A 15,878-nucleotide genomic window follows, 5' to 3' on the forward strand; every position below is an offset into this window, starting at 1 on the left:
CGCGTCGCACGAGGCATGTGATGGATAAGTAGGTTCCGTCCCTGGCGATTCCCTGCACCATGCAGGCACCGTTTCGAAAAGGCGAGGCTGCTGGAAGCCAGCAGGCAGCTGTCGGCGGCAGCGAGAAGGAGGAAAGAAAGGGCCGAGGCGTTGCGAGAAAGACGGTTGCTGGCAGGTCTAGCAGAGTGCTTCATGTGATTTCATTCATCGTCAGTAATGCATCGTCGTTTTCCCAAGCAGCACCCCAACGAGACTGAGCCGCTCCCGCACATGTGCACCTCTATGTAATTACTTGGCACGTATTAATACTGCAGTAGTTAAGTGTTTAAGTACTCCAGTACTGTACAGTACATGTACGGAGTAATTACTCCGTTCTTACTCCGTACTTGCGCACGTACTTGCAGTGCATGTAAGTACATGTATTACTGCAGTACGTACTCTGTACTCAGGGACGAAATTAATTACTGCACACCACATGCAAATATTCCGTTCTTATTGCAGGTGTAGTGCTTACTGTATACTTGCAAGTCCTTGCCCCCAAATGCCTGCTACGATCAGTCATCGGCATGCCGATTACTTGTAGACATACGAGTACTGTATGTGTGCCTGGGTGCCTGATTACAGCCTCGTCTCCTACCAAGTACTTACATGCCATGTACCAGTAATACGTGTAGAGACACAAGTGCCGTGTCGTCGGACGCTGGAATTACATGTACTTACTTGTACCGTGGAACATTTGCACTGTGAGCACCAACCAATAAGTGCCCAGTAAGTACGGAGTACTTACATGACATGTACTGTAGGTACGGAGTGCAGTACTTACACAAAGTATAGATTAATAGCAGGTACCTGGCACCTAAGGTCAAGTACATGGAATCATACCTACTTAAGTAGTAGGCACAAAACTGCAGGAGCACCAGTACGGGGCGCATGTTGGGTACTAGCTACTCGGTAAAAATACTACTGATAGCAATACTTGTAAGTACAGAGTACCTACCTAGGTAAGTGGGCAAGTGCAAGTGCAAGTACGGAGTACAGTCCTCCGTAAGTACTCCGTACTGTACGAAGTAAGTAATGCCAAGTATGAATACAAGTTCTACAAGTACTTATATACCTACTTAGTGCGGAGTAAGTACTCCGTACTCCGTATATACGGATAGTACTACCCAACTTTATGGAGCACCCAAGGTTCTATGACCGTCTCATCAAACCGCCAAAGCTCACCCACTTCTTCTCTCTACCTGCACAGTGCAGTGCACCCCCCTCCCCCCCCCTCCCTCCCCGACAGATACGACAACGTCACCGACAGAATCCAGCCCAGTCGTATCATGATCGTGGATGGTGAGACGTTTGCGTGTGGTGCCTGCGTGCGCGGCCACCGCACGGGCTCCTGCCAGCACTCGGGTAAGGCGTCGACGCATCCCATGACACGACGTGTCCCTTCGGCTTGCTGATCCGTGCCGGCCACGCAGATCGCCCTCTGCAGCTGATCAAGAAAAAGGGCAGACCCGTCTCTCAGTGCGACCACTGTCGGTCCATGCGCCACTGTCGCTCCGCTCACGTCAAGTGCGTGTGTGCCAAGAGGGCGCGGGAGGGGGCCGACGACTCTGGAGGCAAGGGTGCGTTCCCTGCAGTGGCCATCCGACTCCATGCGTACCTGTGCCGGTGCTGACGGTCCTGGCCAGAGCCGTGCCGATGTTGGCAAGACGGACATTGCAAGTGCGCCTTCAAGCGGGACGTTCCACGACCCGACTCGAGCAGGTCGACGAAGACGCCGACGCATGCCAGCCCCCATGCAGCCTCTGCCCTGGACCGCCCTTTGCCACTCTTCCCCGGCGCCCTCTCCCCGGCCATACTCTCTCCCGGCGCCCTCTCCCCCGGCGCTCCGTCCCCCGGCACTCACTCTCCCGGCACTCTCTCTCGCGGTGCCCTCTCCCCCGGCGCTCTCTTGGAGCCGTCAGGCCAGCTGGATGGAAACATTTGGGCTCTCGTCGCCGACGTGCCCTTGCAGCCGTGGCCGCAGGAGCCATTTCTGCTTCCCACCAGCGTACCGAGTCCACCGATCGGCCTTGTCGCGCAGACCATGATGGACGGGGCCTGCCACGATCAAGGCACCTTCATCTCCGACGGAGTAGACGTGCCCTCGTCCTCGGTGTTTGACCTGTCCGCCCTTGCTTCTTCGCCGGATCCGCAGCACGCCCCGTTTATGTGGATGCCGGACGTCGGGGACCATGTCCTTGGTGCCGAGCAGAGCGCGCCTCATGCGTACTGGGTCCAGGATCCAGCACCAGACATGTCCGAGGGCGGCTGGATGGCCAGCCTGACGGAATATGACCAAGCATCGGAAACAAAGGCAGAGGCCGCCGGCGCGCCCAACTGCTCGGTCGGAGCATCACCACACGGCCCCGCGCATGTTTGATGACGGATCGTACAGCCATGGTATCATCATGCCTTGAGGCTGCTGCCGATGCAACGCCCCGGTCGTGATGCCTATGCGTGCGCGCGACTTGCCTGCACCACGGCGGCAAACGAGCGCCGCCGAGGTCCTCTGGCAGAAGGGCAACTGGCTGCGGCGATGATTGTGCGCAGTCATTGCTCGTCCCGTCGTCCGGGCGGGCGCGACGAGCTGCACAAGCCGAGACTGGCTTTTATTCACCGTCAAATTGCCGGCCAAGACAAGCCCCTCCGTACCCCCATGTTCTACCCCAAGCGTCATTCACGGCCAAGGGGACACGATGGCGATGGAAGCGGCATGCTCACGGCCGATGATTTGCCATGCCACGCGCTACGAGACCTGGCCGTGGCGGCCAACGGACGATGTCTCTTGGCAGATTTCTCCGCTCCATGATACATGCAACATCAGGCACACCGGAGTTTCGGTCGCCCCGCCCGTCGAAGCTTGCGCCGTGAGCCGAGACGTCGAATGGCCGGCTCCTTTACGACGGAGCCCTCCGAGCGCAAGTGCCCCATATGCTTTTTCGACGGCGTCGACCATGGCCAAGGCACATGGCCGCCGTTGGCTTCGCTGCTGCCATCGGCTCGAGTGGTAGACATGCAGACAGTTGGCGTACGACTCGCATCGCTTCATGGCCGTACGTTTGGTACCATACCGTGCCATCGGTGTACGACCCGAATCTCCTCGCCGCCGCCCATTCGGCACCACACCGTGCCGTACCATTGTCGTCATACCATGGCCGTCTCATTGTACTCCCATCGGCCGTCGCCTCGTCGGCAGGGGCAGCCTTGTTTTCGTTCGACATTACATGCCGTGTTTTCCTTCGACATTACAAGGCTTGCAACGTCAACTACGAATGCGTCGTGAGAGGCGTCGGACAATACGTGCATGCGTCGCATCGACGGCACCCGGGATGCTTATGGATGCGAAAGGTGGATACGGCCAAACGACGCGTCCGACGATGGATTACAAGTACGTGGGCGGAACGGAGAAGATGAGAGGTAGAATGCAATGATGATTGCGCAGACGGCAACAATGATATGGATCGGTCGCTACAAAACGCATGCATCGTTACTTTGAAAGCAACCGTGATAGAAAGGACTTGTTCTCCTTGCAGGGCACACCATCGACGACCTTGCTGACTTGCATTTCGCGCACCCTCCACAGCAGGCCCAGAAGGCTGGCCAGAACAACCAGCTCCTCGGTGGTCGAGCGAGCGTCGGCATCGCTCGCCGGCAAGAGCAAAAGACCATGGCCGGTGCGCATGGACAACGGGGCGCCTTTTCCGATGTGGTGATAGATGGCCTTGACCTTGTCGGGCCTTGACGAGAATTCATCGTCGCCGTCGTCGGCCTCGACGAGAGTGTACCGCAACGGGCCGCTCACGGGAGGGTTCACCTGCCATTGCCATTTCTTCGTACCATCGGGGGAGGCAAGGGTGAAGAAGGAATGTGGGACGGATCCTGCGCCGGAGGCCGCATCGGCGAGCGGAAACGAGGCGGTCATGTCCAGTTCCTTGTCGAGGCTCAGCTTGACATGATCGGTCGCGTGGGGGAGCGAGCTGCATGTTCATGTTAGATCAAGGCCACGTGGGTACGAGCGCACGGCTCTTACATTGTAACGCGAGCACTGTTCTGTTCGGCTTGGATTCGTCGCAAGTCTAGTGTCGGGTTGGTCTCGTCGCCGCCCAGGTCGATGCTGTACAGCGTCTTGGGGTCGTCGGCATCACCCGTCGGCTCGGGCATGGTGCTCAATCTCGTGAAGAACAACTGGCTCCCCATGAGGGCATCGCCGATGAGCTCGCCGCCGCCGAGGGGGGAATGGCGAATCGAATGCCTGTACTCGGCGCTCACGTCGTGGACGTGCAGACGAGGCTCCGACGCGGCGCGAGAAGGGATGTGCAAGACGCGCGACAGGTGGTCGGGTGCCGCCGACGGGCGAGGAGCGAGTCCATGGCCGAAGGGGTTTCGTTCTCGCTGCTGAGCCGAGCTCAGGTTCTCGTAGCCTTGGGCACCAGCAAATGCAGACATGGAATTCGCAGGGGGGTTGGTGAATGGAAGCGTCCAGTGGGCACGGTGTGGTTGCTCGACGAGAAATGTCCCCTTGGGCGTGTATGTCGTATCTGGCAAGTAGGCAAGTGTGTTCGATCCGAGGTAGATGACCGATCCAAGGTAAATGGGAAGGACCCGTCAAGTTTATACTCGTCCGAAGCTCCTCCTAGGCCCAGCTCTGCTCGCTCAGCTTGGCATCATGTTGCGTCAGACGACGCCGATCGGCGGGTTGATGCGAGGCTCGACCAGGCGCAGGGTCAAGATTGCTTGCCCTTACGTCATGGCTTCGGACGCAAGAGCCGATGCGGCAGGTTGGCGGATAAGAGCCACGGCGGTGCAATCATGACGAGAACCATTCGCACGAGGCGAAAAGGGTCAAAGGGATCCTGGTGAGGCATACTCGCTCGCTCTGCCCCTCTCGTGACATGGCAGTTGGGAGTTGGGGGGGGGGAGGGGTTGCCCGTCGTCACATGAGCGGAGCCACGTGACAATGCGGGGGACTTTGGGAAGATTTGCTTCGCCCCACCATAGATGCGGCCAACCAAGATGATTGGCCATTTGGCCTCTGCAGGTACAAGCAGGGGGGCCGATGTCGCTGCCACGACCCAGCCTGTTCCTAGTTGTACTTGTACATATACAGTAAGCATTAATAATACGCTCTCAAATCCTTGTACAGAGCACTCAACGCCGTAATCATCTCTCGAGGTTCATGAATGATGATGGGGCATTTGGCCCATGTGCAAGTAAGCCTACGTGGTCGGTAGTTGTACTAGTACTGCAGGTGTAGTTGGAGGGTAGTTGGAGCTGCACGTGACCAAGCTCAAGTAGGCACTGGCGGGGAAGGGGGGGTGAGGGGCGCCGATGTCGCTCCAACGACGCAGGCTGTCCCTTTGCTGTCAAGTCCTTGCACGGAGCACTCGATGCCGTAATAGACTTTTTCCAGTTTCATGAATGATGCATGGCACTTTTTGCAAGATATGGTCCAACGACGAGAAGGTGAGTGATTCGGCCCGAATGCGCGGCCCAACTGGCGGCGTTGGTTGTCCCGGCGGGATGCGTGTCACTTCCAACGACTCTCTGCCGAGAGAGGAAGACGGAGGTGTTTGTCACATGACACGGGCGGGTAGGTTGATACTTGAGTGTGTGTACTTGAGTGTGTGTACTCGCAGCAAGTACGAGCTACCTGCTAGGTAGTAGTAAGCAAGGGTAGGTGTTGTACTATTATTTATGCTAGCTGTATCATCTTTAGCTACTTATGGTATATTACTTGCAGGATGAAGTGCCTGTAGGAACGGTTGGCGTTGCTGCGACGGGACCTACAACTGCTGTAGCTACCTGCAATACTGCACTGCGTGTGCATGTACTCGGGTACGGAGTAGGGGGTTCTGCACGGAACATGTACTGTAGTTGTACTTACGTTTACCTGCTGTAGGTGTGCAGCAAAGCACATGCAGGTACTCGGTGCTGTACCGCACAAATACACTTGCAAGCACAGGTATGATGGTACTGCACTCGGCACATGACAGCAAGTACGTACTTGTACTGTGGCAAGACGGTTTCTGGAATCCTTCGATTGCGCCGACCGACATTCGACATGCTGGATTCTGTGGAGAAGCCGGGGGTGCCGCCGTATCGGTTGCGGAGTGCATGTGCTTGTTGGGACGGAACTTGCAACTACAGTAAGCACTAGGTACTTCAGTATTAAATATTCAATCCGTACGGAGTACCCCTACGGGACTTATTTGTACTGTACGCGTACTTCTTACTCGGTACATGTGCAGATAAGCGGACGTGCACCCCGTAGTTGCACATGCATACTGCCATTTGCGCGCTGCAGGTACTCTGTAGGCGTACAGCAAGTACAGTACTTGCGCACGTGCGCTATAATTGCAGGTGCGCATGTGCATGCACGGACTTGTACAGTGCGCCGAGGCACATGGCGCACCTACAGTACATGCACCAGTAATACGGATACATGTGCCGTACGGAGAACAAGTACAGTATTCAACTTCAGCACAAGTGCTCCATATTCCAGTACGTACAGGTAACATGCAGTTGCTTATAAGTACTTGTATGTACTTGTAAAGGGCATACACTTTGTTGGAGTTCCATAAACTTCGTACCATTGTCCTTGGGTTACTGTACACCTACAGTAAGTGCAAGGTCAGTGCAAGGTCCTTGCATGTTTGGAGTCGCATTTTACCTGCGAGCACATGGACGCAACTACGGTCAGGCACACGTGCACATGCCGCACACCACGAGTGGCACATGGGCACATTGGGATTTCTCCCTCTCCTCGACTCGTCGCGCTTCGTCCCCTCGAGGCTCCGGCTCCAGGCTCCCGCGAGGCATGAGCTGGGGGCATTGCACCGTGTCGGAGAAGCCCCTCGTACGGCCGGAACAGTCAGCACCCCGGACGGCCCCCATGGCTCCCTATGCGCCTGCTGCACTTGCAAGTACACGTACCTGCGACAAGTACTTGCGTACAGTGCACTTGCAAGTATACAGTACTTGCTTGCGAGTGTTGCCAGCTCGAAGCAGGTGCAAGTCAGCAGGTAGTGCTCCGGTACTTGCTCGGTAATACCCAGTAAGCACTTAGTCATGCAGCGCTGCAAGTACTTACATGTGCATGTACACCTATACTCGGAACTCGGGACTCGGCGGCCGGCTGCGGCGGGACACGCGGGTCACGCCGGCTCACGGTGCGTGGGCTCGCCTCGCTCGCCGGAGGGCGACCCACCGACGCTGGCAAGGATCTACCCCAGCTCCGACGCATTGGCCCCCGGCACTGACTCGAACGCCTCGAGCGACGGTGGAAGTGGACAGTGCAGTATCACGGCAACGACGAGGACAATCTGGTACAGGTTCATTTGTGCACGTACTGTATGCAGTTCAATTAAGTACAAGTAGCTGCACTCTGCTTGGTGGTCCTTGTAAGTACACCTTTGCAGGTGTGCACACACACCATGTTGCTTGGTACTCGTACATACGCCTACAGCTACTTACGTATGCAAGTACATGTACATACGCCTACAGCTATTTACGCATGCAAGTACATGCACATACGCCTACAACTACTTACGTATGCAAGTACAACTTCACCCACCCGCTTACTCGTACGTAAGTACAAGAAATACTGCATGCACCTCAAGGACAGGTACACCTGCTTGTGCGCCCAAGTACACCTACGAGTCCGGCGCATGCCGTGCCCCTACCATACTGGCAGGCTGTACATGTAGGGAACTCGCCGCTTGCTCCATCGTGTCCCGTCAAGCGACCCGACGTTGCATGCAACGAATACTACGGTACAAGCATGTTGGTTTGCAGTGTTGACAAGTACTTTGAAGACGTGGCTGCTGATACAGCAGCTACAGATGCTTGTAGGGACTCGGTAATACTCCGTACTCGTGCCTTGCTCGTGCTCGCATGTACTCCGTACGCGTAGATGTATCACGTACCACAGCTGTAGGTGGGTGTAGGTGTACTGGTACTTGTTCAGTAAGTGCCGTAAGTGGTATTATTAAATGATTAATACGGCAAATACAGTACTCCACAAGTACATGTACATGCAGCATTCAATTGGTGCAACGTACCTGGTAACTAGGTTAGTACCTAGCATAGAGTAATTAATATTCTTACAGGGCACTAAGTACTGCACACCCACTGTGCATGCACTAAGTATCCGCAGGAGCAGCAGCAGCATCATGTTACGTAACAACTGCCTATACTTGTTTGCCAGTGTGCTTGCTTTGCACTTGCTTGTACTGACATGTATGGATATACATAAGTACTTATTACCTAGTATAATTACAGTAAGTACTTACATGGACAAGTGCTTTTCCTGCTTGTATCACGCAGAGTACAGAGTGCATGTACTTCCAAATAATGGTGCCCACTACTCCGTACAGCAAGTACTGTAAGTACTTACATACTTCCACATGGTATTAATAGTACTTGCTGCGCCGGCGTACCCCAAGCCAGAGGGCTCGTGTACAGTACAGTAGTCGTACCGCGAAATTCGCTGTTCTGCATGGCGTCTCGTGTGTTAAATATAGGCACGGGTGCATGTAAAGCGAAATCCTCCATTTGCACGTTGGGCTCCTCGTCTAGGCGAATGTGAATACTAAAGGGGTTGGCTTCCCAGCGGTGGAAAAAAGCCGCGACTACTTGCGGCGCCGAGTACGTGTGCATGTACTTGCAATTATCACTGTACGGAGTACCTACGGAGTACTTGCAGTGCATCTCGTCGACGAACCAACACGAGCGCCAAGCCATAGCCCATGCAACGACGATGAAGGCAACGACGCTGCTGTGCATCATCCCGCTCGCCCTGCGGGTCAACGCAGGTGCAATCGCACCTAGACCTCAAACCGACTGCGACCATAACCCGCATCCGGCCCATCGCGATCAGTCGCTGTACCCGACTTGGCAATCGAAAGCGTGGTGCAGGCACGAGAGGAAATGCAGTTACGGCAGGGACTTTTTCCAAGATTTCCTGTACGACATCCGTTGCGCCGAATGGAGCCAGCACATGGGAGACCGCGGGGAATGGATAGAGGCGCCTGAAGCGCAAGAGTGAATCCGGCCCAGGACGCCTGCTGCGGAAGGCATGCTGGTGGTGGGAGCAAGGGAACGAAGACAAGATATGATGTTTGCCCATGGCGGGGGAGTTGGGAGTGTTGGAGCCGAGCCGCATGATGAGACGAATAGGATGACCGAGTACATATTGCAAGTACATGGGATGCAAGCCCTTTATCTGACATGCGTCCACGACACTCTGTAGTTTTCAACGACTTGAGCACGGCGGCACGAGGAGGAGGACTTGTGCGTGCACTCTGTACAATTATTTTCAAGAAAGTAATTACTTGCTGTACTGTAATTACTTGCTGTACTGTAATTACTTGCTGTACTGTAATTAAGTACTCGGTACTGTAAGTACAGTACGGAGTACAACAAGCAAATTCGGAGTATGGAGTAATTACGGAGTACAGTACTGTACAACAAGCAATACCAGCAAGTGCACTTGCATAGGCAGAGTACTTCTTACGTAAGGATAGGTCCTGTGCCAGCAGCCATCCCAAGATACCATCATACGGCCTCCACAGCCTCCGCGATAAGAGGGGAAACTTTTCCTGCCATTCACAAACACCTCATGTACATGTATTCCGTATCCGTAATTGTTTGTACTTACAATGTGCATGCACAGTACGGAGTACGTACTTGTTTTCTCAAGTACACCCAAGTAAGTGCTTGCTTGTGGCGGAGAAGCACTTGCTGTAAAATACTTGGAAGCACGATACAGTGTGCGGAGTACAAAGTACTTACTTACAGATAAGTTCAATTACAGTGTACTTGTACCTAGTACACTAACTGCCAAGCGCTGTACGGAGTACATGTACAACTAACTACCTCTTACACGCAATACAGCACACCTACCTTGGTAATAAACACCTACAACTACAGTACATACCTACCTGTAATAGTGCTTGCGAGTCCACACTTTACTGCGCCAGAGCTGTGCAGCAGGTACAAGTAGTTAGGCTGTACGGAGTACACCTACTAGGTACAGTCGTGCTGCATGCACACCTGTACATTGCATCGTGCATCGTGCATCTTGATTCCTTTGCACCCATGACATCTCCAGCAGATGCAGAGCAATTGGCACTCCCTGCATGCAGGCGGTTGAGACGAAACGTTCCGCTTCGCGGCAACGTCCACGTCAGTGCTTGGTGCGGCTCCCATCGAGTACTGCGTGGGTGAGTGGTACTACTCGATGCTCCGTAAAGTACATGCAGTAAAAGTATAATTCATGGAATTCCATGTACCTTTCTTAAGTACTCCGTACTGTACACCTGCATTGCACGTACGTTGTAATGCAGTACTGTACAGTAAGTACGGAGTACGGAGTGCGCTTTACTCAAGTACGTACATCCGCCATGACCCGTGCCCGAGTACCGAGGTGCAGGTACAAGTACATGCTGATAGCGAGTACTTGCCAGTGCACGTACCTGGGTGTACACCTATAGCACTACCCACACTTTGTGACGGTACTTGCATACACCTACAGTACGTCTACACCTACGGCAAATGAATACGAGTACGAGCAAGCGGCAGCGGGGTTGAGAAGCTTGCCCCGCAGCTGACCGGCGGGCACGGCCAGGCATGGTTGTCCATCTCGACAGGCATCTGCTCCTTGGCCACGACAGCATCGGCCACCACCAATGCTCATGTTCATGTTGTAGGTGTACTTTGCGTGCTGCGCATTCGTATACAAGTACTATATGTGCAGATACATGCATCGTCCGGCAGGTACATGCATCGTTCGGCAGGTACATGTAAGTACACCTACGCGGTGCATTTTCTCGCTCGCTGCCATGGCAGTACCTTATCGGATCCTCCTTCCCTTTTTGTCTCTGCCCCCCCCCCCCCTCTCCTCCTCTTCTCCTCTCTCACTCACTCACTCACTCACTCTTTCGCTCTCTCGCTCTCTCGCTCTCTCTTCTTCACTCTCCGTGCCGACAACTTGCTTGGGCATCCCGTCGTTCGTCCTCCATCGCCCTCCTGCTCCTGCTCTTTCCATCGCCGCCGCCGCTTCTCGTGCCGGTGCCGGACACGAATCGTACTCCGGGCCGGGCCTTCGCCGCGGTCCCCTCCACTCGCACGCCTAGCCGGCCGACGGCTTGGTCATCTAGCCCTTCGACGCGGCCAGCGAGCCATCCGAGCCGAGACGGGCAGCAGGTGGCGAGGATGGAGAAGCACGAGAAAGGCGGGCTCGAGTGCTCGGCGAGCCATGGCGACGACGTCGAGGCGACCCAGCCGCCGACGGGCACCGAGTTCAGCCTCGCCGGCCAGCACGACGAGCTCGCCCGCGGCCTCAAGAGCCGGCACATCCAGTTCCTCGCCCTCGGCGGCGCCATCGGCACGGGCCTCTTCGTCGGCTCGGGCGGCATCCTCAGCAGCACGGGCCCGGCGCCCCTCTTCATGGCCTACCTGTCCATGATGCTCATCGTCTGGGTCGTCATGAACAACCTCGCCGAGATGGTCGTCTACCTGCCCCTGCGCGGCATCACGGTGCCCTACTTTGTCGGCCGCTTCGTCGACCCGAGTCTGTCCTTTGCCTGCGGCTGGAACTACTGGTACGCCTACGCCATCCTCGTCGGCGCCGAGGCCTCGGCCGCCGGCATCGTCATCGAGTACTGGCAACTGCCCGTCAACATCGCCGTCTGGATCACCGTCGTGCTCGCCGTCATGCTGCTGCTCAACATCGTCGCCGTCGGCTACTTTGGCGAGGCCGAGTTTTGGTTCGCCAGCATCAAGCTCATCACCATCTGCGGCCTCATCATCCTCGGCATCGTCATCTTCTTCGGCGGCGCGCCCCGCCAGGACGGCGTCCTCGGCTTCCACTACTGGAACGCGCCCGGCGCCTTCGTCCAGTTCAAGGACGTGCCCGGCGGCGCCGGCCGCTTCCTCGGCTACTGGCACGCCTTTGTCAAGGCCGGCTTCGCCTTCATCACGTCGCCCGAGCTCATCGCCATCGCCGCCGGCGAGGCGGTGGCGCCGCGCCGCAACATCCCCAAGGCGGCTCGCCGCTTCGTCTGGCGCCTCGCCGTCTTCTACGGCCTCTCGTCGCTCATCATCGGCATCCTCGTGCCCTCGGACGAGCCGACGCTGCTCGGCAAGGCCAACGCGAGCGCCTCGCCCTTTGTCATCGGCATCACGCGCGTCGGCATCCCCGCCCTCAACCACATCATCAACGCCGCCATCCTCACGTCGGCCTGGTCGGCCGGCAACTCGTTCCTCTACTCGGGCAGCCGCGTCCTGTACTCCATGTCCCTCACGGGCCAGGCGCCCGCCTGCTTCGCCGCGACGAACCGCAACGGCGTGCCCTACCTCGCCGTCCTCTTCACCTGGTCCATCGGCCTGCTGGCCTACCTCAACGTGTCCAACACGGGCGCCGTCGTCTTCAACTGGTTCGTCAGCATCTCGACGACGTCGGGCTTCATCGCCTGGATCGCCGTCATGGTCACCTACCTGCGCTTCCGCCGCGCCATGGAGTTCAACCGACTGCTCGACGCCCTGCCCTACAGGACGGCGCTGCAGCCGTACGCGACGTACGCGGCCGTCGTCGTCGTGCTCCTGCTCACCCTCACCAACGGCTTCCACACCTTTATGCCCTCGTTTGCCGTCAAGGACTTTGTCGCCTCGTACGTCACCCTGCCCATCTTCCTCGGCCTCTACCTCGGCCACAAGCTGTGGTTCCGCACGCCGCTCTGCATTCCCGTCGACCAGATCGACGCCATCTCCGGCAAGAAGGAGATGGACGAGCTCGAGGCGACGGACAAGGAACGCGTGCCGAGGAACTGGATGCAGAAGATGTGGTACTGGGTCGCCTGAGCGGCGGCGGCCGCGGGGACGGCGTGCCGGAGCGTCCGGAGCGAGCGCCCACGGGAGCGCGCGGCACGGCTCGGCCGAGGACGATGTGCGCGTGGGCCTGGCCCGACGCGTGGTTGATACCCAGCATAGAAGCTTTTTTTTATGCCATTTTACCCGAGCAACTCGACGACGCCACCACCTCGACGGCATGCCCGTGCGTGACGTCATGACTCTCGCCATCGCACCCTCCTCTCCTCCGGCCGACGTGACTGATGGACGCAAAAGGGAGCGCGTCGGCGACGGGCGCGCACGGGGATCGGCCGACGATCGGCGGCAGATCGGCGGCGGGTCGGCGGCCTCGTCGGTCACGTACGATGCGACATTCGTCGGTCCACATTCCAGCCCGACGGCTCCTCCACCCGAAGCGGAGGAGGTCGGTCTTGCCCAGGTGCCACCGCCTACGGAGGGAGGCCTCGGCGCAAGCGCACTCGTAGGTGCGACACGCCGAGGCGCCTGGTGGCACGTCGGAACATGAATAAACGCAGTCGGCCGACGGTAGAACAACAGGCGCGTAACCCGTCTCGCCGACCGTCTGTTTCTCCTGGCGACATAAACAGGGCCAACTCGTGGCGTGTTTCGACGACGCGCACCGAAGGCGTCTTCCCAACACTCGACGCCCTCGCCCCCGGGGAGCGGTACGAGTCTCTAGCATGGGGCGACATGTCGCATCCGAAGGAGACGGGCCATCCCATAAGCTTACTTTTCCGCTTGGTCGATGTGTGGCGTGCGTGCCACGTCCATGTACAGGCACCGATGGGCGAGCATGCGCACTCGTCGGAGTGCATGCAGGCGCTCCTAGTCGTGCGAGGACGAGAAGCCTGCCGTGTCAGAGGAGAAGGACGGGCTTCTTGGCCCAACTGCTTCATCGCCGTTTCAGAACAACAGGTTTTGCCCCTGCAAGCGCCCCTTGCCGCCGCCCGTCGGACCAGGTCACGGGGACGTCGATGCCCTTCCTCGGAGGGAAGGGAAAAGGGCGTGCGAGGAGAGGTCGCCAACGGCCTCCTTATTCTTCGTTCGACATGGCGAATATGCCATGATGAGTGCCGTGCCATGACCGTGGCCATGGAAGGGATTTCGAGTTGTTGATCCGGGACGAGAGGCGGCAGTCGAATGCGGGAAAGTGCCAGGAACAGACTCTTGGCTGGCGGGGCGGGTGGAAGCAGAAGTACAGTAAGTAATCACTGTAGTTGCAAGTACTTGCTTGTACAAGGGCATGTACATGTACGGAGTAGGTACGGAGTAAGTACGGAAGTATGGAGTGCCGAATACGGAGTACTGTACTTGTGATTAGGTTGCACTTGCGGGGACGGAGAAAGTACCCAAGCGCTTGCGTACGAGTAACAGAACGACGTGGACGGAGTACTTGCAAGTACAGTACAAGCACAAGTACATGTACATGTACATGTAGGTGTACAGTATGTATGTACTTACAGTAAGTGTTCTGTTCGGAGTACAGTTACAGTAAGTGAGAACGGCCGAGAGGTGTGCGGCGTGCGGGGCTCCCAGCCCCCGTGTCCAATCAAGGGCGATCGGGAAATTGCTCACATTGAATTCATTTAATCTCAAACGGTAACCTGCGGGGCAGGCGCCGACCAGCAGGTGCAGCGGCCGTACTACCCATTAGGTGCCTAGTGCGGAAGCCTCAACGTGACCATGTACATGCATGCCATGTAATATAGTGCCTATTCTGGAATAGGCCGACCGTGTGGCGCGCAGGAAGCAATCGCCGTCAGTGCCACGAATCGCTCCTGCCCTTGTCCAAGCAAGGAGGCTATTCGAGGGGAGTCACGGTGCCTCGGTGTACGGAGTACTTGTAGAATGCTTGCAAGTACTTGCTCCGTAATGTACAACTAGTTGCAAGTGTAGGTGTGCTTACATGTAGGGAGTGCATGTACTCCGTTCGAGTGCACTTCAAGTGCTCCGTACTCTGTACTTATTTCTTGTCTTGCAGCAATTCAACTGCTCCGTACTCTGTACTGATTTCCTGTCTTGCAATACTTCAACTGCTCCGTACTCTGTAACTTCCTGTCCACGGCACTTGAACTGCTCCGTACTCCGTACATGGTTTAGCGGTGCAAGATCCTGTGCAAGTACTTGACTGTACTTACTTGCAGCCCAAGTCACAATAGCCGCCGAGTGAAACAGCAGACAATGGTCAAGCGACCAGGGATGGCACGGCACAATCCATCGCGTCAGGGCGAGCCAGCGCCTTTGCGACAATGAGGCGAATGTCCAGTGCACCCTGTACGGGGAATACTTGCACGTCGGTGTGCTTGCCGCAAATTCATATCCACGGTTACTTGCACGTTCACGTACAAGTGCATGTGCGTAGCTGCACGTGCATGTACAGTACGAGTAATACAGCGGACAAGCAGTGCTTATACAACTGTAGGTGGAGGTGTACTCCGTACTTGCTCCGTACTTGGTTGTATTTGTACAGTACAGTACAGGTAATCTGTCGCGCAAGTATTTGTACCTGTACTTTGCACCCTTGTGGATGCAGTAATACCCAAGTACGGAAGCAAGTGTTAATAATATTATTACATGTACGACGTAACTATGTCCATCTGATATCAGTACCTGTACATGTACAGTACATGTAGTTGTACGAGTAATTTCTGTATTGTAAGCTGTACTCCGTATTTGCACTCTGTACTACTTACTGGTACTCCGTCCACCTGTAGCACATTGTACAGTACGTGTAAGTAGTGCTCCATACTACCACGCTGGACGAATACGTGTACTTACTAGGTACTTGAGCCGAAGCGCGCCTCGCACTCCGCACAGGTGCACGGGTACCTGGAGAAGCTGATGGCATGGTACTTACACTACTTTCCAGTACGAACGGAGTACTAACTGTATTACTTGTGTACGGAGTATTTGGTCACGATGTATCGTTACCTTCGTACCTTTTCACCGTATTTCGTTTGGCCATTGCG

At 56.2% G+C, this 15,878-nt stretch overlaps 4 protein-coding genes across 4 annotated transcripts; 3 read left to right on the forward strand and 1 right to left on the reverse strand.

The window, feature by feature from the left end:
* Positions 1–1,193: 1,193 nt before the first annotated feature.
* On the forward strand, positions 1,194–2,848 carry DCS_02064 (uncharacterized protein; the record flags this gene model as incomplete). Its single annotated transcript, XM_040799393.1, has 4 exons — positions 1,194–1,404; positions 1,473–1,619; positions 1,686–2,383; positions 2,435–2,848. 4 exons carry the CDS (start codon positions 1,194–1,196, stop codon positions 2,846–2,848), a joined length of 1,470 nt encoding a protein of 489 aa, XP_040660276.1.
* A 678-nt stretch (positions 2,849–3,526) lies between these two features.
* DCS_02065 (uncharacterized protein) lies at positions 3,527–4,485 on the reverse strand (the record flags this gene model as incomplete). The annotated part of the gene is made up of 2 exons (XM_040799394.1): positions 3,527–4,016; positions 4,070–4,485. 2 exons carry the CDS (start codon positions 4,483–4,485, stop codon positions 3,527–3,529), a joined length of 906 nt encoding a protein of 301 aa, XP_040660277.1.
* Positions 4,486–11,253: 6,768 nt separating this feature from the next.
* DCS_02066 (amino-acid permease inda1) lies at positions 11,254–12,900 on the forward strand (the record flags this gene model as incomplete). Its single annotated transcript, XM_040799395.1, has 1 exon — positions 11,254–12,900. One exon carries the CDS (start codon positions 11,254–11,256, stop codon positions 12,898–12,900), a length of 1,647 nt encoding a protein of 548 aa, XP_040660278.1.
* A 187-nt stretch (positions 12,901–13,087) lies between these two features.
* On the forward strand, positions 13,088–13,414 carry DCS_02067 (uncharacterized protein; the record flags this gene model as incomplete). Its single annotated transcript, XM_040799396.1, has 1 exon — positions 13,088–13,414. One exon carries the CDS (start codon positions 13,088–13,090, stop codon positions 13,412–13,414), a length of 327 nt encoding a protein of 108 aa, XP_040660279.1.
* Between the last annotated feature and the right edge of the window lie 2,464 nt (positions 13,415–15,878).

Source organism: Drechmeria coniospora, chromosome 01, assembly GCF_001625195.1.
Source record: "Drechmeria coniospora strain ARSEF 6962 chromosome 01, whole genome shotgun sequence".
Taxonomy (NCBI): domain Eukaryota; kingdom Fungi; phylum Ascomycota; class Sordariomycetes; order Hypocreales; family Ophiocordycipitaceae; genus Drechmeria; species Drechmeria coniospora.